The sequence below is a fragment of the Pholcus phalangioides genome, unplaced genomic scaffold (assembly GCF_987345545.1).
Source record: "Pholcus phalangioides strain wild (caught in Gottingen) unplaced genomic scaffold, Ppha-v1.0 ptg000015l_1, whole genome shotgun sequence".
Taxonomy (NCBI): domain Eukaryota; kingdom Metazoa; phylum Arthropoda; class Arachnida; order Araneae; family Pholcidae; genus Pholcus; species Pholcus phalangioides.
In genome coordinates, this window is record NW_028301608.1 from 60,971,907 (window position 1) to 60,996,281 (window position 24,375).

General features: G+C 37.4%; 1 protein-coding gene across 9 annotated transcripts in view; it reads left to right on the forward strand.

Annotated features, from left to right (window-relative positions):
* Positions 1 to 357: 357 nt before the first annotated feature.
* Positions 358 to 24,375, forward strand: part of LOC149076405 (uncharacterized) — a 71,713-nt gene continuing 47,695 nt past the window's right edge. For 4 of the 9 annotated variants that reach the window (XM_089243947.1, XM_089243955.1, XM_089243957.1 and 1 more), the window contains exon 1: positions 362 to 446. In XM_089243947.1, coding sequence (XP_089100073.1) covers positions 410 to 446 — 37 coding nt within the window. In that variant the 5' untranslated portion in view covers positions 362 to 409. Of the gene's footprint in view, positions 447 to 12,498; positions 12,520 to 14,244; positions 14,381 to 16,829; positions 16,897 to 24,375 lie in introns of those variants that run through there. The other 5 variants (XM_089243954.1, XM_089243952.1, XM_089243949.1 and 2 more) reach the window with 5 other exon arrangements.

Here is a 24,375-nt window from a genome sequence, read left to right on the forward strand (position 1 = left end):
TTCTGTGGTCACTCAATCGCTCTCGCTAACGTATTTGGTCACTCATACAGTTACTAACTCACTCACTTGTAAAGTTTCTCACTCGCTCGTGATATATAATTAATAATTAAAATAATTTCAATCCTCGACTTCAGTGAAAAAAAAATTCATGCGGGCATCGTTGATAAAAAAATAACGGTTACATTTTTATTTAAAAAAACAGTCGGGATGGACAAAAAATACTGGAATGTCCCGGGTGAAACGGCTCATATGGTCATCGAAAATACCAAACAACAAAACAAGTCATTTAAAAAAAAAAGAAACCCGAAGAGCGGAAAAATAATTTTACTTCCTCCACCGGAGGGCGCTGCAAAGAGGAAAAAAAAAGGTGAGTTGAATTTGGCAATGTTTCAGTTCGTCGAAATCAAACATGGCGGGTGACAAGGATTTACGGAGGAGCCCCGAAGGTAATTGTTTACTTTATCCCCGTGTCCTAATTATCATTTACGGATCGCCTTTATATATGAATTTTTTTAGAATTGTTTGCCGCGTCGTTGATTACCCATCGGGGATCCGACTCTGGGGGGTACTCATAATAATCCGATTTCCCCTATCACTCTTCTCTTAGGTAAAAAGATTTTGGGCGATACCGCTAAAAGAGTAGCGGAATTTGTGTGTGGGTCTCGGTGGCCTCCAGTCTCACCCATTTATCTGAACGGCTACTAATTAATACAGTAATTTTTTTTCCCATTTGTTATCATTAATGATTGCGAAATCCCCATTTGATCGATCGCCAATTCAATTACTCGGATGTGTTACTGCTTAAAAAAAACTCTTTCAGTTGTAGTTCTTATATATATACAATATTTAAAATAAAACTGGGTGGTGAAATAACCCCCCCCCTCCCCCACGCCTTTTTAATAAACCGCAAGAGCTTTCCGATTTTTGTTAACGTGTTGTTTGTTTCTTGTTTTGTACACCTATTATGAATTAAAGTGCTCAAACGCCAATCGGTGTAAGTCAATAAATATTAAAAATGAGATGGAAGGATCTTTTTATTCCGTGGTCAGTATAAGTGGCGCTACCTGCTGTTACAATGTGAAGATAATGACGTGAATGTTTTGGCAAGTTTTAACACTGAAGCAAGGCAGTCTCAACCCGAGAGAAGTCGTTGGGTTCGCTAGTGCACAAGAACTCACGCTATGGGAAAAACACTCTCACTCGTGTTGACAGTATGGGACAAGCTGATCCTTACCGTCGCTTGAAGCGTACTAATTATCAAGACGAGAACGGAAATTACAACCTTTTTTAGTTTTGAGTGGTAAGCAAAATATTTCATGGTGTGGGAAAAGATCTCATACAGCAAGTTCTCCCGGGTTAACAGGATCATGGGATCTGGGTCAAGTGATTTCTCAGAGCTTTTACGTGGCAAATTTACATGCTTACTCGCAAATTTCAACCAGATCTCATCTTTGTGAGCCCTCTCTGTGGCGGTTAGACCAATGTGTGGCCTTTGAGTGACCAAAACAGTATGGTTTTGCACATACTTGCACACATTCAATGTTAATCACTACTTTCTCACTGATTTGGTCTCACACTTAAAGTCAATCTTTTGGTCACTCACATGCTTGCAAACTCTCTAGGCTGCACCTTTGGTTGCTCACTCACTCAGTCCCTTGCTCTCTAGGTCACGTTTTTGGTCACTCTCACTTCCGGGTCTCTTGCTCTTTAGTTCAGTGTTTTTTTTTCCGTGATTCCTAACATCAAGGTGCGAATGTGAGCCGATCTTCCCGTTAAAACGTCTCACTGCAGAGAGCAACAAGCGTACAATGTTACAATTATTCATTCATTACACTCACTATGAGTTGAGAAAAACTCATAGTTTAAAAAATTGATTGCAGATGGCAGCACTACACATAAAAAGCATTACATATAAATAAAACTTCACGAAAAGGTTCACTATACATACACACGCATTCCAACATGCACCAATTCGCTAGAAGTTCAGCGGAGGAATATGGACGAGTTGCATGTTTGGTTTAGTTGTTTGGTGTTTTGATGTTACAAACTTAGCTGTTTGTAAACATTTGTAAACAAACTCTCTAGGTCACTTGTTTGGACCTATTCCCCCGCTGTCTGGGCAGAGCCAGATTTATGGTTTTATTGTTATTATACTGCCTTTGAGTTACACAGATTTTGTAAATTATTGCCCTCCTCCCATTCTACTAATTTTCTGGACACTTATTCCAAAAATTTACTGCCCCCTCCAAATTTGCTGCTTTTGGCTATAGTCTACTAAGTCCCCTGTAGACATATCTCTGGTTATAAGGTTTTTTTTTTCTATGTACTGCCAATTTCATTTCCTTGGAACATTTTGATTTTTATTAAACCCCAAGGTCCTCTTGAAACTTTAGAAGCAACAGCCTATATTCGCATGAACAACAAAGTTTGAATCATTCATGAACTGACTTTGGTGTCAGTGCTGTTGTAAAAGACACATGGACCCATCCCAGACAAAGATGTTCTGTAGCTCCTCGCCTTACCCACTATTGCCACAGTACTCGTAGGCTGAAGTTGGTTTTCTGTGATTCACAACTTTAAAGGCATGAATGCAAGCATATTTCCCCTGTAAAAAGTCTCGCCACACAGAGCAACAGCCCTACGATGGTACAATTATGCAATCATTAAACTTCAGTTATAGTTCAGAAAATTTATGGCAGATGACACCACAACACATAACAAGCATTACACAGAAACAAATCACGTTAGACACGTAACATGTATGCACACATTTCAATTTGTACTAATTCATTAGAAGGTCCGCAGAGGAATGTGGACAAGGTATATGTGTGGTTTAGTAGTAGTAGCCCCTTGCCAAGCATTTTAGCATTTACCATTTTCATTTCAAAATATAGAAGACCAATGAAGTCGGGAACCACAGAAAACCAACTTCAGCCGACCACCACTATGGCGACAGTGGGGTTCGAACCAGGGTTCTAGCGATGCGAGTCCATCACTACGACCACTCGACCACCATAGCAGTTCTCTCTTGATAACCATAGTACCAAATATGATTATCATGTAGTTCCTCTGGTTTTGTTTGGATGGATTGGTCCACGTGTTTAAACAGCCCTGATTGACTGGCTTTTGAAAACTTGAAGATCATTATGGTATGCCTGCATATATGCTTACTTGCTATGACCTGCAAACATTTCTCCATCCCTGAACAAGGCCTCCTAGGCTGAGATCTCTGGGGGATCCTCGGGCGCTGAACTTTTCACCCCTCCCTATATTTATATCATGAAAAAACAGAAAAATTAGAATCATCCAGTGCTGAAGCTCTGTCAGCCCCACCCTTGTGAAGTAGCCATGCCTTCAAGTTATAATTAAATACCCCAGACATGCACACACATTTTTTATTTTTTAGCCGCGCATTGTTCCATTGCTGTCATGGTGCCACGACCTTTGCTATGCAAAATCCAAGAGCTGCAACTTGTCTCTTCGATGTATTCTTTATCCATGGGTCCCTCAAGTTAGATGTTTGTCAGGTGTGCGCCACTAAGCTTACAATAAAGTATTTTGTGACATCCTTCACATTGATGAGTAATCTCAGCAAACTACTCAAGTACAACACACAGCACGCAGATGTAGACACATCTTCAGAGACAAAATGCTGATGCTTTTACCAATGATGAGGGGAAAAAACCTGAAGAATAGTGTAACCTGATAGCAAACAATCTTTATACATTGATTGCACTTCACAGGAAAACGGCGGTACTCCAAAAAAACCCCCAAGAAACTGACGATAGCAGAAAAATATTTAAAACTCCCACAAAAAACAGAAGGTGATGCTGCCAGATGGGAAAAATAACAAAAAGAGTCACAGAGGTAAAAAGGCTTGTCTTTGAAAAAAAATGTTTGTTAGCATCAAACGATGCCGTCTAGAGAAATATTGTGCTTTTGTATGTAGGCCTATATTATCTGCAGGTAAATTTCCGTGTCTCTTTCATAAATTGTTGGAGAATTAAGTCAACTTTCCAAAAGTTACAGGATTTGGACATGACAAGGTGTACTTAATACGTTTAGTTTGTGTATTCTTGTAGCACCTCAGCCATGCTTGACAACTAAGGATCTAGTAATATGCGTTTTCAGACTCAACAAAAGGGTTTGTTGAATCAGAAGAGTGGGGGAAAGGATTATTGTTGCGGGTAGAGCTTCTCCAATGCTCCAGACTTGTAAAATATTTTTTTTTCCTGTAGACATAATCATGTAGTCTTTACCAACTGAAAAGTCCCAAAGCAGAATGTTTTGCAATGTTCTGCAACGAGCCCTCAGCTGACTGAAAATGTTCTGCGGTAAAAATTCGCATATACATAATAGCGTTTTTCTACACTATTCTCAAAATTCTTCCAGATTGTTCTGCAACAGCAATGGTTGTTCTGCGACATGTCGCACATTTTGGCACATTCTGCTTTGGGGCTGAAAAGTCTCTCCACATAGAGCAGACAGACTTTCAACACGATACTTACATAAACAAAATTCGAGCATCTGTCATTTATACTTTAAAATATGGAAGACAGATGGTGGCATCACTTCAACATGAAAAACAAATAACTGTAATAACATATTTATGTTAAGACCACACATACACCTATAACACATGTTCCGGCATGTGCCAATTCAAAAGAAATTCCCAATAGGAATCTATATGAATTTTTCATGTAAGGTTAAGTGGTAATAGTTGTCTTTTCTGTTCATTTTGGAATTCTTACCACAGCTACCCCACCTCTTTCAACCAAATATTGCTTGAAAAGCCGTAAAACAAAGGAATTATTTGCAGTTCATAAATTATTGGCCAAATTTTTGGTGTTACGCTAACTTTATTCAAAATATATATTACACATGTTGTTGGTGTCATTCTAAGTCTGGAACTATTTTGAGTCCCCAAAACCCGAGTTGTAAAAAACTACTGGGTCCTTGGTGAGTAAACATACATTTATTTAGTGGCATTCATAAATGAATTATTTTTTGAGTCTTTTTCATAAATTTTGATGGTTTTGTGATCTATAGTGTGCTAATGCCATCACTGGTGCACTACAGCAAGCCAAAGACCCAAAATTTTGGAAAAAGTTGTGCAATGGTGTTTCATAACAAAGGAAAAGGAAAGGCGATGAAGTGAGCGACTATGACTATATGTTATCAGGGCCTGTTCTTCATAAGTTCAGGCCTTGGACAAACATGACTTTTTGTCGGCCCCTTATATAGTGCTCTTTGAGGCAGAGACATGCACAGAAGGAGAGGGGCATGGAGAGGCCATTCTTACACTTCTTTACCCCCACCCCAAGATAATCGAAATTTACAAAATGTTTGTTAGCACTTCTTCGAAATATCAAAGTATCAAAAGAGAATGCCAATTTTTGTGCTCCAGAAATTATGGGTGCTGAGCACATGCATCCTTTGCCCCTGTATGTTATGTGAGTTGGTGAAAACTAACTATCAAACACTGCTGTCATGTCACAGAGTAAACCAGAATCAGTATTCAATTTTTGAAACAGATATTTAATTTGAAATTTTATTGTTCTGTTTAGTGAGCCTGATGAATTTAAATTTTTCCGCCCCCAATGAACTGCACTTTTTCATTCAAATTGTGATTGTCAAACAATAATATATTCTTATCTCTATCAATATCTGGTGTTTGTAACACCACCCCAGTTCTTCCTTAGTGAGCGCTTGATCTGAAGTTAGGACACGTTACCTAGGTAAACATATAACAATCAAAAATTTCTTTTCTGACCTTAGCTTAAGAATATGGGCTTAACGACTTGGTTCTTGTTAAAGACAAGAAGGTGACACGGCCTCAGGCTACGAATCTTAACACATTTACATAAGTGTAAGTGCTGGTGGGATTCATATAATTCAACAATCGATTCCCAGTGCAAACACGTTTAGGCAGCTGCTCAGGCACCTATTTCAAAGAAAACCTTAATTATGGGTGCACATTCCACACAGAATGAAGACTGTGGAATGTGTACCACCACCATACCATGTTCTGGTGTGGTGATGGGGCACATTTTAATAACCTGTTTGCGAAAAAAAATTAGCTATCGGTATCGAAACGGTGTGAACCGCAGCTGGATTCACTATTGCATGCTATTCATGCTGCATCAGAGAAGAAATTTTATACTCGCAATATAAAAGCAGTAAAAAATCAATGCTTTTTATTCACAAATTTATAATACTTAGAAAAAAATTAGTCAAAAATATTCATTGCTAGACATAAATTTGGAAAGACTTGACGCAAACTCATTGATTCATTTTTATTGCTATATTGATTCAAAGTCAAGAGTTTAGTTGGTCTTGATGTTAAAACATAGCTTTGCTACAAAAACATTAATGGAATTATTGTTGTGTACAACCTTGCAATTAATGTAAAAAATTCAAATTTTTTGTGTTATTGCATTCAATTCTGGGGTGCATCCCATAGTTTCCCAGTGAGTTTTTTTAATGAGTGAATTGGTGCTCTGACAACTTGATGGATATTGAAAGAAGAGGATATGTTGCTGACTCCTTATATTCCTTCCCCTTCCTCATAAATAGCATAGGAAAGGTATCTACCTGCCTGGAGTAGATGCTCTACTGAGCATGACTATGACATGCGTTCTCGACCTGAGATGATGCCCTTCCGGACTTCCCACTCATAATTGAATTGATGTGGTTGTATGCACTGACGCTTTCACTGCTTGTTTGGCTGGCCATGTGTTGTTATCCGTGCTGAGAAAAAGTTGATGTTTGATTGTACAGTATGAATTCTTGGCCCAGTGTTATCAATCAAAAGTTATTGTCCCTCCTTTTATGATTCTTCAACCACTTCTGCTGAGAACATGTACGAGAAAGATGTTCATAAGCAATAACAGATTCTGAGGCTGTGTGGAAAGAGAAAACGGTTGGAGATAGAAAATGATGAATTATGAAATCTTGGTTTTTTTGTGCAATTGCTATGTATTCAGAAATTTTATTATAGAAACAATTTGTTTTGGTGCAATCATTGGTTCGCTACTCAACATCTCCACAGCAGAATGTACTGAAAACCACGACACACGTCGCAGAAAATCACTCTTGCTCAAAGCCGCAACTAGGGTGGATCTGGTGCCCTGGGTGCCAAACCAGAGGGAGTTACAAAGTGCGTGTCTAGTTGCGGCTCTGCTGTTGCTGCAGAAAATTCTCAGGAAGAACTTCGGGGAAAATAAGGAAAAACAGCGCTTTTTGTGTTTTCTTGATAATTATGGGAGTTTTTATCAGAGAAAATTTTCAGTTAGGTGAGGGCTTGTTGCAGAACAATGCAAAACATTTTGCTTTGGGGCTCAACATATTACCTACTTAAACATATAATCACAGACTTTGCATGCATTTATAATATTCAATGTATGTCACATTTAATGATTAATCTTTTGACACATTTACTATATAATATATATCATATAATTTATCATTTAATCAGACTAGCTAATGGTCGACTGATGTTGATTAAGGAAAATTCAAAATTGTATTTTTTCTGTTCCACTATTGTAATCGTTGATAACTTGACGTCATCTATTCAATTAATGAATCAGACGTCTGTGTAACAGGTGTATTTATAGAAAGGGGAAAAAAAACGATTTACAATTGAAAAACCGATGCAAAAGACATATGAACTTTTTTTTATCCTCAGGTTGATTGTGTTATTTCCTTGTGCTGCATTTCATTGTCTGGTGTGCATTCAGTGGATATGCGACTAATCTCTCCCTCTTTTTTTTTATAGTTTGGCCTTGACATCGCCGCGAAATGTTTTTTCGTTCTCAATATTCACTTTCCTATATTTTTCTCCCCAATTTTTTCTTAATACGCGTTGTTTGTTTTGATATTATGATCATCATCGAAAAATCTTCGATCTCGACTTGTTTGTTTCAGTCGGTACAGTTAAACTATCGGGTATTTTTGTGAATTGCATTGGGAAGTAGGTATGATGACCGTATTGCATCAATGCTGTACCATTCCAATTAAAAGTCGGATAATTCGTCCTGTGCAGTTTGTCATGGATTTGATTGGTGGGGAAGTCTCATATAGGACCTTCGCCAAATATTTAGATGCGCGAAAATTATATAAATAGGATATGATTTTTTGTATTGTATTACTGGTGAATAGAATGGGACAATCGTACGTATTACGTGTTGTGGGAATGATTTTTTTTTAAGCTCTGGATCTAACTGAATAAGGCTGAAAGACGCTGTCCGAAAATCTGCTCCTAATTGTGAGCAGGGCCGCAACCAGAAACTAAAATTTACTCGGTCGCCCGGGGCCAGTATCAATTTTGACGCAACCTCCCCCTCCCATCTAATTTTTACTGAAAAAGAATACTGCATAGAGTTCAGCACCCTTCCTGGTCCAGGGCACCACGCACCACCACCCTCCCCCCAGTTGCGACTCTGACCGTGAGTCCCGGTTCTGTAGGTTATGGTAGCGAAATATGACAGTGGTGTGTCAGTCACATTACGTGAAACAAAATCGACATGCATCGCAGGAATATACCATTCCTCCATCTCCTTTCATTGATAGCTTATGTAGTTCTCAGCCCATTTCTTCATAGACCAAAGATGTGCAGAAAAACCTCGTTACAACGATAAATCTCTCTATAATGATAATTTTTTCTTGGTTCGCAGAGTATTGGTATATAACCAGGGTTTCACTATATTATTATTACTCTATACATTTCTCAGTGTGAAAGTACGGTGAGTGCTGAAAACACGGCCAAATAATCTGGCAGCGCTATGATTAAGGTTCACTTTTTCCCGTTCTATATGCGTGCACATTTATTCCGACTGGTACCACAGGGAGTTCCCATTATCAGTTCGAAAAAATAACTAGAGAGGGATGATTAGACGAAATTAGATGAAATACATTTTCCTCAAATGGTAGTTTGTTCTCTTTCAAGTGCCAGTCATTTCTTTTTTTCTTCTTCTTTTCTTCAATTATGTTATTATGTTGTAATTTAAACGAATAGTGTTAAATGATGCATAATGCTGACTAATAGTATGTAACTCATTCCAAAAGTTGCAGACGTCTCTGTGGATTCACGTATTGTGTAAAAGCAAAATTACTTGCAAAACTAACTAATGCCTGTTCACGGATTGCTGATTACTTGTGTGGTTCTTTATTCTTCTATAATTGGAAACGGTCCCAAATCCCCCCCCCCCCCCCCCCACGTTTCTCTTTATAAGCTGTTCGAAAATTCTCTTCTACGAGATTCTCGGCTGTGTTGTGTCACCGTTAAGGTGCTTGTGTAAATATTTGATGCAGGGAACAATTTCATTTGAACTCAATTAATACAAAATTTCTCAGTTGCTGCGAGTGAGTCTTTTTGTCTCTTCATCAAAAAGCATTAAAGTCAAAACTGAATTGTATGGCTTTTTTCTGATTGGATTTTTCATGTTCAACTTTTAAATGCGTTGATTAAAACTTATTTGCCAAACTATTGTGGATGTTTTGCGTATTGTAATTCGAAATGGTGTTTTGAACCTGTTGGATATCGCGCTTCGGAGTTGGTGCACGATCTCGGCTTCTCATGTTTTCCTATGGGAAAAATCTCCTTCATTTCAGGAACATTTAAAATTTTTCTAATCACTGTTGGCACTCAATTTTTTTCTCAAATTCTATGTGTATTTTTATACAATTTAAATAGAGAGCTAGCATTTAGGGGAAATCCTCTCCTTAAAGTATGTAATACCTTAATGTTAAGAGATACAAAACCAAGTTTTAAGGCATTTGAGCAAGTGGTGTTCAAAAAAATTTTCCATATCTGGGGGGAGGGGGGACGACAACTCAGTTTTGAGAAAAGACAATTTTAGTGGAAAACGTTATCATATATAATGCCTGCCACCAGTTTATATTAAAATATGTTAAAAATACTTCTAGTGCAGTCAAAACAAAAACTCGAACACAGACGCAGAAAATGTTATATTATTTGAAAATTGAAAAGTCGAAAAAAGTGTTTTTTTAGAAAATTTGCGTGCACCCACCTATTAATGTGGTAGTTTGTCGCTGTCTTTTTTCTATGAGAACTATAACTGGAAGGGGGATGCTGATTTTGACATTCTAAATCTTTTTTTTCAATTTTTAAAATTTTTTTATTTATATTGATCTGCACACCCATGTTAATTTTTAGTGTAATATAAGTTGATTCGATAAAAAATAAAATGAGAGAAGTAAATATGGAAAGATTGGCAGTTATTATTTTAGAATTATAATTATTATATTAATTATTATTATATTTAATTATTATATTAAATATTATTTTAGTTGAACGCAATTTTCATTTCTGCATAGGATTCCAAGATCAAGCTTTTGTGTAAGTAGTTTGTCGAAGCGTTCAGCAAATTATTTTGCATTGTACGAAAATATATTTGACTAGCTACAATACCCGGCGCTGCCCGGGTTTTCTTCAATGAGGCTTTTTGGATCATGCGATATCTCTCTCTTTCTTTGAGGGACATGCAAACCGTGTCTAAGTTAACCAATATGGCGACGTCCTGCGCGACTCATGAAAGAAACAAATCTAAATTTAAAGAAACGTAGAAATGAATAGTCCCCCCCCCCCCCTTTTTTTTTATGGGTGTTAGGTATTTCGATTCCCTCCCCCTGAACTTCAAGTTATCTATTTCTGCCTGTTTGAGCTTCCAAAAATGCTTAATTAAAGCTGTGGAATTTTTTCGATGCACTTTACGGGGCCCATAACTAATTTTAAAAACATCCTAAACTATATGAATTTATGCAAATAAATATCAAAAGACAATACGGAGAACTTAATTTTCATGCTTGAGAAGATATAAATAAAAAGTTGAAATCAATGTTATTACATGGATATCCAACTCAAAAGTAGATCCGGCAAATTATTCATATTTTTAATTTTCTGGGCTTCGTATCTCCAAGTGAATTCCATATTTCAAAAATCGAGAATTCAATTTAATTTTCAAAATTATTGATGTGGCAGGAAACCCCCCCCCCCCCACTAAATTTCCGTATTTATGCAGTTAAATCGGCAATTTTAATAGTGATTTCTATGAGGATCACCCTTTTCCTGACCCTCAAAGCGATGATGGTGATGATTATGACGTCTATTCAAAAAGCCTCATTACTGAGAGTATTAAAAATGTGGCAAACCATTATAAAGGCATAAACTATTATACATAACTGGCAGCATTAAAGAAGTGACAAACCATTGTAAAGACATAAACACGTCTGAAACTCATCGCTAGGGAACCACGGTAACCAAAGTAAACGTTCGGAAAGTGATTGTTGAGGCCCAAAAACCATTGTTGCCGGACAGTTTTTTGCCCATTTGGGGCATTTGCCCTGGTCTGACGAAATTTTAAAGTATCCTATCGTTCAAGTCGGGTCCCATTTGGTATATATGCAAAATTTGGCGACGATCGATCTAAAATTGTAGATTTGTATAGAGAACATACACACACACACACAGAAAATCAATTTTATATATATAGATTACATGTACTCAGACATGAGGATGGTAGTATTTTTCCGCTAAAGGTGCCCTGATTTTAGCCATATTTTCCAGTAACGTAGCTCACTGCAAATACTCTAGACGGGCGGGCATATGAATACAATCGGCGAATTCATGTCGTGTGTGGCGCTCACACAGTCAACGAACTACTTGTGCTAACTCTTGTCTACGTGAAGAATCTCGATCTTTCTTCCGTGTTTTAATTTGCCTTAGCGTCGTGTATTTATTTTTGGCTCTGGTCCTTGTCTTACATTCGAATTTTGTATAGGTCCCGTGTCTGTGTCAACAGGATGTTTTCTTTTACCGTGAAGGTGCAAAAGGCACGGGGAAAATTTGACATGCATTCTTATATTGTTTTTTTTTATCCAACCTTGTATTCTCTCAGGTTCTTAGAAAATAATCCTAAACTATATTCAAATAAGGTTGAAAATTGTGGCTGCTCCAATTTGATTGATTGCATGCGCATAGTTTCTGAGTTACGATGTGTGTGGTCTGAACTATTATAAATTTGCGTCATGCGTGTGAGAAACATTTCGTGAGTGGTCTTTTGAAAATTCATAATTTCACTATGCGATTTCTGGAGAACGTAACTTTTAAGAAAACTGAGGTACAAGTAGAGAAAAAATTGGATAAGCATGCGAAATGGCGTGGTGACTTCAATTCGCTTTGTATGAGGATAAAAAGCGGAAACTATCTTCTCTTTGGCTCCGCCATTGGAATCAACACCTAAAGATTTAAGCTTTGAGCACGCGTGTTAAAAGTTGCGAATTCTTTTACTTAAAAGCACGGCTCAATTTTTATTTCTTTTAATCTTTTGTCTGCAGCTTTTTCTTTTCTTTCATACCGTAGAAAAACCATTGATACTTGCGGGTCGCTGGATTAACGGAGCGTGAGGAAAAGAAAAATTGTAATCGTTGAATATGTCTGGAATATTTTGTTGGTGACGTGATATTTTTTTCAAGACTAATTTTTTTCACCAAATTTTTGTAAGTATCTATAACAGTTGCATGGCAGTATTACTGTGTTTTTTATGTTTAATCTCGATAAATGAATGTGGTGCAAACTTAGCCTATATACTTTAACGAAAAACTGTTGTATGTTGGTCATGTTTAATGTAATTGCACATTAAAGGTCAAATATGATCACAAGATAAGTACGATACTTCAGTATTGTGGTTTCTTAAAAAGAGTATGTTCCACCTTTATTGCATAACTTCATTTTACAGGGTTCCCAGTGACCTGGAAAGTAATGAGAATTTGGCAAAAGTCAGAGAAATATGCAAATATTTGATATAAGTCATGGGAAAAAACTGAAAATCGAAAAATATTTGGAAGGTCTAAGATTTTGATTTATATTTCTTCAGGAGTTTTAGTCACAGAAATGATCTAGAAGGTTTTTCTGGGAGCTCTGATTTATACTACTTTTTCTTCTACAATAGTTTACTTTTGTTAAAGTGCGTAAGCTATGTATATATATTTTTTGGAAGACTCGGTTTTTGATGAAGAGACGTTTTTATGGCTATACTACTCCTCATACAAGGCTAAATCAAGGTCTGTCCATGTTTTTCTGATTAACGATGGCCAGGAAAAATAGTGTTTAGCAAAGGGAATTAAAGAAGTCATGTTTAGTGCTTTGATTTCAGTATTGATGTACTTTATGAAACTTTACTTCGATTTCTGTGCTAGGTCGAAGCTAGAAGGCAAAAGAAATAATTTTCCGATATTTACGAAATTATTTGGATTGAGTTTTTCAGAAGACAAATTCCTCCCAGAGAAATAGGGATATGCCTAAAAGAATTTCTGGTATCTGGAAAAATAATCTATTTTGACGAGAGATAGAGCTTTGTGCAGTAGGGAAAAGGTCACGTGGTGCGCATAAGAACTTCAGACAGAACCAGTGATGTATGTAAAATCGACCACGCTGCGTTGGATTCGTGGCATCCCAACAATCCCCTGTTCCCACTCGTATCAGAGAGATCATTTCACTATTTTGCGTGTTGTTCTCGTAACACTTTTTTTTTTTATTTTCATCAAAGCGGAGTTTCTTGTTCTTTTGTGTGTGTCTGCATATTTACATCCATCAGCTGAGCGTAACGACTCGCAAATTGAATCGAAAGATGTTTGAATTCGGCAAGGATATGTTTGGACCACATACATAAGTGATCATTAAATGATGCATTTCTGTACCAATATACTCAATGTATATTTTTATTATTGTATGTATCTCCAGGGCTATATAAATTGTTTTGGCACACTCAAGCCGTAATTCAAGGTTATGCTTAAATATGCCAAGGAAGTGAGATAAACGTAAAATGTGTGTAAGTAGGTCCAATGAGGCCCAGTGATGGCAGGTGTATTCGGTTTTTTGCCCGTTGTTTCGAAAAAAGATCGTTTGAGTTTTTCGAATCGTTGTCATCGGTACCATTATCATCATGATCTTATTTTCTAATAGTTGGGTGGCAGAATGTCTGTTGTTCCGGTGCATAGTTTTCAAGTTCTGCCGCCTCTCATGACCGAATTTGTCGGGCTATGAGACGGTCTGTATTGATTCAGCTGACGCAGGCGAAGTCTCTCGTGGCAACTCGACGGTTGTTATACATACGACGTCATGGGATTTCGCTCGCTCGAGGGTGTGGCCATTAAAAAAAACTTTTTCTGCGACCGGACCGGTGCCCGTGTGTGTATGTGACTCGTCAATAAGTCACTTTTCTTCATCGGACTTGTCTGCCAGCAGAAGCCTGTCTACCCCCCACGTTGCACGGTATCTATAAAATATATGATTGAAAGAGACATTTTGTTATTACGCCAAATATCCACGATGGCCTGCAGGACTACACCGTACGAATTTGTGAGTCTTTTCCTCTATTTTCTTAAGCATAAAAAGAATGCTTTATCTAATTACCTCAGATATTGAAAGGATATGTCTGCTTCCTCCACCTGTACATTTGATGGTTTCGCAGGTTTTTGACGCATTGCCGCTTTTTCACAACTTGCGTAGCCTTGAAATATTTTTTTTTTAATTCTAAGTTTTGCCACGTGGTAACGCTGTGAATAATTTTCCGATTTAATGTCGTCTGTATAATTTTTTTTACACGGTTCAACTCCAATTTAACACAGTAGTTTTTAGTTAGTACTACGTATTACTAATGCAATTAATTAGTAAAATGCTTACTAATGGGTGATCACAAGCTCCTATATTCCGCTTTTCTGTAGCCGTTTTAAACTGCAGTACTCAGTTGAGCTCTGAAACTACGACGTAAGTGCATAATATCGAATACCATTTCTACTTGCTGGTTACTGCTTGAAAGGATTTTTTTTTTCGGAATTATTAAAAAATATATGTTATTGCAAAAGCAAAAATTACTATCAAAACCCTTTGAATCTTGGATCTGAAAGTGCCCCATTCTTTTAGTTGAATACGTGATGTAGCGTATGAGCTTGACGGTCAGGCTGACCGTCTTACCCTCGTTGCCTTCAGACCTTGTTAGGCAATTTTAAGTGATTCAACAGACCGGAAAAATGTAGAAACACTAAATCAGATTAATCTACCGTGGTACGTGTGTTAAAATACTATACCGATCATACCTGCAGGGTGAGTTCAGGTGATTCTTCTGTATCGGTACATGTACACCGCGTGAGGGTGGGGTTCAACGTGCGCGAAACCGAAGGAGGATCGATCGTTATATGTTTCCAATTCAAGCTTAATTGTAGTTTTGTTCTCTTAAAATCGGATTCCGTAAATTAGCTGTGAGATTTTGAGTATCAGTTGCAAGGAACATGTGTCTCACTGGCAAAAGAGTGTCATACTCTGGCTGGTACTGTATTACGCATGCTTAACACTGTTTACCCAAATGTTGTACGAAAAGTTATCAAAATAGAGCTCTTTTTTTTTTTATTTCTTTCAAGTCCACTCTAGTTTTTTTCTTCTTTGTAGTGGTTTATGATCCGGGGTGGGCCTGATAAAATAAACGTGAAAACTTTCCTGAATAAAGTTGAAGGAAGGGTATCTGAAAAGGTTCGCGACCATTGAATTTATTTAATGATGGCTGTCTTGATGTTCACCGTCTAGTCACTCTTGTCAGATGATTGCGAAAGAGCTACTCGTATCATATCTTTTTTTTTTTTTGTAATTCTGTATTTTTTTTGAACTGCAATAATAATCACCATCATTCGATTTCGGAACATCTATTTTCATTTTTTAAATTTTTTTCTGTGAAAGAGTGGTTGGTAATTTCATACTTCCAAAAATGCGGTGATATTTTATTTTCTTCTATTTATAACGAGTAGGAAAATCAGTTCGATTCGAGTTCTACTCATTCTAATCAAATCCAAAAAATATAGGTTAAAAAAGAAATCAGATGGAAGGAAATTAAGGGTGTTTGGAAGCGTCGATAGGGCTCGTCAGTATAAATATATTTTCTTTTTCAAGTTTCATCAATTTCCTAAAATTCATTTCATGCGCTCGCAGTTGAAAGTGAATTGATGTTTACGGCTAGCGTGTGTCATTTCATTTTCTTCTACATTGTCGCAATAAAATCGGGCGTAAGGGGAACGTTACAGATTTCATCCTCCGGGTGTATTGAATTTTATAGGCTGGTAAGGAGTCGAAAATTACCGATGAGAAATTGTATAGCATTATTCTTTTCCCATGATGTTATTGGACGGTCTTCCGGCGTGATCACGAAGACCCTCGGGCTCGGCTGACGAAGACCGAGTAAAAACAAAAGTGTTTTCCCATGGTGTTATTGCTTGTCGTACACGAGTTAGTTTTTATTTTTTTTCAACTGGTATGAATTTTCCGAACCTTAGAAAACCTGAGACTCTTTTCATCGTTCCGAGACAGTGAATTCGTCTTTTTTTTTTCATGGACTGAAGATGTTGTTCCTACACCATAAGATGATTTTTTTTTTACTGTGAAGAAAGATGAGAAATTTTTTCACGTATTACCTATTATCTTACCTCTTGGGTTAAAGAAAAAGAGTGGAGTCGTTATTCGGTTGTACATATTTATGTATGCCTTCATTTACCGCTTTTTCCTCCACATTCTCATGCAGGAAATCTTTCGTATTCCATCCACAGGCGCGCGCGATTGTTTCTACTATTTTTTTTTCTCCACTGATGCTCTTCTTTTTTTCACTCTTTCGTACCTACAGAGTTTATTACTTGCCATGTTGGTTTCAGTCTGGCATCTCTTGTTTCATTGAACAATCTCTTTGTACTGATTCCCCCCCCCCCCCAATCACACGAGTGCAATTGTAGGAGTGCATATACATCACATACTCTTTCACCCCGGAGTTGGATTGAAAGCTTTCTTTTTTGGCGTTTTTGTCAGGAAAATGCCCGGGCTCTTTGTGGACTCAAATTGTAAGTTATATATGTGATTTTTGATTTTGATTCTTCTTGGGAGTTCTCCAGCGTACATTTCATTTTTTTTTTACTCATTTGAAATCATTTATTTTTCAAGGGAATACCAATGACGGTTTGTAAATTATCCAAATAGGTTTCGCCTTAATATCGATGATACACCGATGCTATAATAAATAAATAAATGCTACTTTATAAGGGGTCCGCGGAATCATTTTCATTTTCTCCCATTTGCAATGAAAGACATATTTTGTACTGTGAAATCGTAATTTATTCAATTTTTATGATTCTCAAATTATAAAAAAACAATACTTTTTGTGCATTTTATGGTAGGGTGGTGTCGAAATTGACCTGTTAATGCTACAGTGAGACTACGGGGGGGGGGGGTCTGCGATATCAAAAAGGCGGGAGACCCGTTGGTGCTATTTTACTACATTTTCCATTAGTGTTTTTAATTGGTTAATCAAGAAACTTTAATCAAGTGATTAATCGAATATATACCATACATAACAAGCGTATTGGTTATTGTATAATGTTAATTGATGCTATATACAAATATATTTTATACATTTCACGAACCTATTCGCTAGATATAAACAAGTATAGGAATGGATTAAGAAATTAAGGCTGCCGCTGGAAGCAATTTAGTATAATAAGCATATTAGTCAAATCCTGGAATTTCTTCACTTGGATCTTGTAATTTTTTTAGAAAATGAGTTATTTTGGGAGTCACTGATTTCGAAAGTGTTTTACGAAAACTGCTGTCTGCAATCGAGACAATAAATTTTGGTTTTGTCTTCTATAAGTCAATCAACTCAACTAAATTTTTTTAGCTGCGATTGAGAATTGAACCTAACGGACCAAATTTATTGATTAATGGGACCAGCCCTAGTTCTAATATCATCCTTGTCATCTAAGTCATCCTTGTTGCTTATATAATATTACGGTAACTTCTGAAAGAAGTGCTGCAGGTTTTGTGTAATTGAAAGTTTCTATTATTTAGCCCCACAAAAAAGCGTTTACAAGCGCACATTTTATTCACAATTTTTTTAGTTGAAATTTTTCGTAATGTAAATTCTGTGGAAATACAAGTTAGGGATGTAGTCTCGATCGTCCACGTACAAAAAATTCCGCAGAAATCATTTCGGTAGTCGATCAAGTTTTATTCCTGATTCTAACCTGATTGGTAGAATCCGGATTAGAGATTTCATTTGAGATAAAATAAACGAATCCACATGCATCTCCGACTATTTTCGCAGTTTAAGGGGTTAAATGCCATATGCCCTGTCATCAGATGATATTTTATAAGCAAGTTACACAACTTGAATAGGGTCGAATGATCAGACAGCGTGAAGAAGGATTCTTGTACAGCGCCAATTGATGCTCGTACAACTAAAGAAAATTCGCATTTTCTTATCTATTTTAGATTCTGTCTGGAAATCATTCACAATTGTAGTGCTTATATAAGGTAGGTATTAACGCATTGACAGAAGTATGTTCGCAGTCAGATAACTCAGCCTAAAGATATAATAGGCCTATATTTTTACATTACTCTACTTTATCGGACGATAACTGAGTAAAACGAGTCCGGAGCTGACGATAACTTCGTGTGTGATCTTGCACTGTGTTGCATGTACGTAGTTTTGTAGGCTGCTTAATTGTCAGTTCTACGAGGTCTGGGAAAAAAAATCGCGTATGTTGAGGTTGATTTGACTCAGCCAGCTATGTAAATATCGCACTTTGTTTAGATCCTTGAACTGCTGCTGACGTCTGCGCAATTTGCACTAACGCGCGCAGCATGCGGTCTTTTTAATAGAGGGTGTAGGCCAGTTTTCTATAGTCACATGGCTTTGTTCTCTTCCTTGAAATATGGAAGTCGGAAAAAAAACCACACATATTACTACGCTGTGGTAACGGTGTTTTCGGATCAGCAGGGAATGAATGAGTCACGTGGGTGGGAAGGCTTTTCGATAAATTCGAAATGTCGCTCCCTGTCCCCTTCTTTTTTCCTTGACAGGCCTCTTGTTTCATCCTGTCGTCTAAATTTAGATGCCATAGCGGCGGCTGTTATAATGTGATGCCTACTGAATGTACATGCACAGTACTGGCTTTTATAAACTTCAGATTATTTTTCTTTTGGATATAAATCACAATTTTGAAGTGAAAAATCATAGTTTTCTCAAAATACATGCATTATATCTTGAAGACAGTGGAATTCAGAATATCCATAGGACAAAAGTGCTAAATTTATCTTTTTATTATAATTCATTTTAGTTTTATGAGTTTTCGATTTTGAATGAATCTTGGATGCTCGAGAGTGTTTCTTTGTGTCAATTGTGGCCATTTCATCAGCAACTGTTCTTTCGAATTTCCCAGAAGTATGGTATAATATTCTACAGTTATTGTCTGATCCTTCTGGAAATAGGAAGAGATATCAGTATAGAGATTGTCTTGTGAATCTCAAAAAATGCGGTAATCACTTTTCCAGCAGACAAAACAGCCTTTGTCTTTGGTGCCGTTTTACTCCGATCTATCCACTACTTTGACTGTTGTTTTGACTCCATTGTACGTCCATGTCTCACCCAAGGTAAAAAAATCGAAAGTCTTCAGGATTATGAGCCAATATTGGCAAATTTTCTTTTAACCTTCTAAACGGTGAAGACTCATATATGAGTTCGAAGACAACTACCGTCATTTCGGCCTGAACTCATATATGAGTCCGAAGACAACTACCGTCATTTCGGCTCAAACTCATAAATGCGTTCTTCAGGAACCAGTTCCTTCCCCCATCTCATTGTACGGTTAGTGACAGGTACACAGTGTCGTCAAACTGCCCCTTCCTTCAACAATACAGTCCTCTCCTCCCCAAACTTATCAATGTTTGAAAAGAAGAATAGCTTATTGAGAAAAGAAGGATTACTTGGTTTGAAAAGGGCGCAAATACCCACGTTGTAGTTGAAAAAAAGAAAGAAAGAAAAGGAAAGTTTTTACCAGTAAATTAGAGATTGTTAATTGATTTGACAAAAATATTTATTATTCGTATCTATGAATATATATTCAAACCTATGAAATTTAACCACTGTTCTGAGGTTTATTCCGAATCCAATAATTCATTCATCATCCACGCAGAAAACTACAGCTTGTGCTAAGAGAACAAATTATTAGTTCTTCCTCCAGTTATTACTAATTATATTTGTGCTAATTCACTCGTTAGTAGCTTGGTTAGGGCAGCGGTTCTCAACTGGTGCTCCGTATGCATTTTCCAGGGCTCTGCGACCGGTCGAGGAAAATGAAATGAATAAACAAAATATGATAAATCAATTAAAATGAAAGGCCCACGGGGCTCCGTGAGTGAAAAAAAAATTTAAGAACCGCTGGGTTAGGGTGTGTTCGTGCATATTTTTTAACGAATGTTCTATATATCATTTGTTTTATGTACTATGATTCTTGGGCAATTTAATGTTCTACTGAAATTGTCACCAAATTATTGAAGCATCTCATGGAAAAAAAAATCTCCAGCGTGGCTTCGTTAACCTCTTGAGCAGGACCGTCATTTGGGGGGGGGGGGGGCGTTGCCCCTCCCGGCTTTTGAAAATACACTAAAAATGGTATATATATATATATATATATATACACACACACATTGAGTGAATATGCTTTGCCCCCCGTCGTTCTCGTTGGTATGTTGCGTCGTTTCAAAAGCCGTCCGTTGAACAACGTTCTAAAGGGTTTTCGATATTTTTTGCTTTGAATTATTATTATCTACTCTATAATATAAAATCCCAAACTCGAAAAGGGCCTGTTTCTAAGCAACAGAAATTAGTGATGATTTTATGTAACGAAAATCTGTTACGTTTTTGGGTTACGAAAGTCGGTTAGAATTTTGGTTCAAGTTTTCATTTAACTCTTGCATATCGGGACCAACTCTTGCATGCCCCCCATCGGGACTAATTTATGTGTACGTACCGAGAGGCTCCCACTTCCTACAGTAGGGACCCCTAGGATGGGAGAGATAGCGGGCCCCAAACCAGCTTTTTCACGGGCCCCTCTGTGGTTAATTTATAGTGTGAAAAATCAAAAAGTGATAAGAATCGTTCCAGCCCCTGTCAGCCCTGCCCTTGTGGGGGTCATGCCGACATTGTATAATATACATAAATCACCGGTGCTCCCAACATACGGGGTCTTGGTACCTTGGTACATTGCACATGTACCTTCATGGGGAAGTTAAAGGTTTAATTTCCAGAGGCCCTTGATGGACCTCATTGTTTTCTTGCTGCTTTAAAACTGAAAAATTTCCGATAGCGGAAGCTGAAGATATTTCCAGTCCGGAATTCGGTCCGGAGTGATTGCGTGGGGCGCAGGATTTTATTCGTTGGTAAAATGAATACAAATGAATATTTTCCATGGCCCTCACAGGGGTATACCCGATAAGCTTCCGAGTCGGGGGACCCCGTTTCATTTTGGGGGCCCAGGATGAATCTTATTATCTTCTGGGTCCGACGTATTTTGTTGGGGGCGATGGGTTTTATTCGTTGGTAAAATTAATACAAATGAAAATTTGTCGTGGCACTCGCAGCTGTGGACGTCGGAAAAGGTTTGAGGTCGGTGACCAGGGCCGTCATTTCAACTTTTTCCGGGGGGGGGGGAGGGCAAAGGACATGTACTGAATATATGTATATATATATAACCCCCCCAATGACGAGCCTGTCGGGGGCCGATGTGGAAATTGATAGGTTTCATTTTGGGAGCCCTGGATGAATCTCATTGTTGTCTTTTGTTTAACATTGTGGAACTTGCAACAGCTGAAGCTTGAGATAAATGTATTTTGTAAACGTATTTTGTTGGGAGCGATGGGTTTTATTCGTTGGTAAAATGAGTACAAATGAAAATATTTCATAGCACTCGCAGCGGGGGATGACCGACAAGCTTCCAGGTCGGGGGCCCCATGTGGAAATTCACAGGATTAATTTTGGGGGCCATGGATGAATATAATTATTTTCCGTGGAATTTTGCAACAGCGGAAGCCCGAGATGAATCCAGCCTGGGTCCCTCACTAAAATTCAGCGAATTGGAGTCTGGGGACCCTCGTGGAGAAGTTTTTCGGGGTTACTTGATGAATCACATTTGTTTTTTGTTGCTTTATTATCTTAAAATTCAGTAAGCTGATGCTTTCACGTGTCCCTTTCCATAGCACGCTGATGAAGTGGGACGACATAAACAAGATATGTTGGGAAGGGAAGGGGAAGGGGTTGGCCGCCAAAGCGGCAAGGGGGGCAGAGCCCCCCCCCCCCCAGTATTAAGATATTCTTATACAGGGTGCATGTCATTTTACTTGCGAACCAGTAAATTCAGACTCGTAAATACAGCAAAATAACAGGTGCTTGAGTTTAAAAAAAAATCTCATCTCTGTTGTACTTTCAATTGTCTATTGTGTGCCAATACAACAGCTGTTTTATCGGACTTCTTAAAACTGGCTATTCTTCTAGTACCCACAGTAGGTACAACAGATAAGTGTGCACAAAATGACCATGGTGCAACAAAAATAAATCCAAAATGAAAGAGGGAGAGAACTAGCGAACGCTTTTTCTCAGAAAAGGAACTTGTATTGTATCAAATAAATGCCGAGTCAAGTTGGCAAACCCCTTTTTTTTGACAAAATGGTTGATGCAAAGATGGAATGTCCTGTTTTTTCTCCTTTGTGATGTCACTAATAGTTTTCTTTGTAAAGATTCGCGATCCCCAAAAAAAGTTGAGGAATGTAAACTTCCTGGAAAATGTGCAGAAATCTCTCTTGTGATAAGATTATCTGCCTTAGGCGGAGATAAACTTGGAAGTCTGGGGGCCGCGGTCAGTATTGCTGTGGGAGCAAGGTGATGATGATATCTATACACATATACATTAGAGTCTAATGATTAGACTAGTCGACTTAACTTTTGACGTTGGGGGGGGGGGGGCGCAGTGCATCCCATGCCACCTCCCCGTATCTCCGCCCATGTGATCTGCTATTTTTTAAATTCGAATTCAGTCATTTCCTTGGATTCCATGCCATTTTTCACAAAAATAAAAAATACTAAACTATTACTTGATTCTCGAGTAAAATGATTTCCCCTCATTCAGTTTTTCGCTCGATATAATCAGATAACTCAATGATTTTTTTTTTTTTAAATAAAGTATTTTACATTGACTATTGTTCATTTTGAGGCATATTTCTGGAAATTTTTAAATGCATATTTTTGCACTATAAATGCGTTTTCTTTTTTTAGCATATTTTTCATTTCTGACTTATTTCTGAATTCCGAAATGGACGATTTTTTCTTTTTTTTTCCTGGGTGTATTTTCTCTTAGGGAAATTTCCGCACTTTAAATACATATATAAATAAATAAATATATATATTTTAATTATACGTATATTTTTCAATACCCCTCCCCCCCACATATTCTGAGCCTTTAGGGCAGGCATTTTAACGCATTTTTAAGGCACATATTTTTATATTTTATGCATATTTCGGCATTATAATATGAGTGTTTTTGCTTCTTTTTTTGATTTGTTGGAACATTCCAATTCATTTTTTATCTCTTTCAAATGCATACATAATTTTTTTTTTTCAATTTTGCGTGCATTTTTCATTTTTGATGCCATAATTCGGGATTATTCGACGATGGTTTCAATTTTTCGCATATATACATCCTTTCCAAAAAAATTAGAACACCCAGAAATTTACGAGTTTCCTTTTCTATCATGATCATATCATATGAGCTTTCGTATCTTGAGCATATCGGTGGCAAAAAATTTTCATAAAGTAGATTAAATGCGTCGTAAAATACCAAATTAATTTTTTCCTCTTTGTTTCAAAAAATTGGAACACTCCGAAAGCTGTTTGAGAAAATTAGAACATTTGGCTTAAAACCTATTACTGTATTACATGAATATTTTCATGCAAATTTACATCAACTCGATCGAATAAGTGTTTCATATCTTTCCTCATTATGTATGCAAACCTACAATCATTCAATGTTCGCAATACGGGTAGAAAAACGGGAAATTTCTGAAAAACGCATAATTACGCATGTATTTGCTAGGACTGTGTGGGGGGGGGGGACGCGTGCTGATATCGTACGAATACATTGTATTTGTACTGTGGCCATCTTTGGTCTTGGCCATGGATTTTATGCATGAAGACATTCAATTTATGAGTGTCCGGCACAGACCTGAATCGGGCCTCAGCTATAAATCCCATCGTCGCTATCGGCTCCCCGATAGCGGTTTGCAATTGATCAGTTTTTATTAATTTATTTATTTTATCCCGAGTCCGCAATCTCTTGATAAGATTAGTATCAGGTACAATCATCAGATATCACGAAACCATCGAAATATCGATGAGGTTTGATACACATTGGTGAATTCTTGATACTATCTGCGTTTTTCATCTTCAAACGAAGTCTTCAGTGGAAACAAAAAATAGAGGCCAATGGATTAGA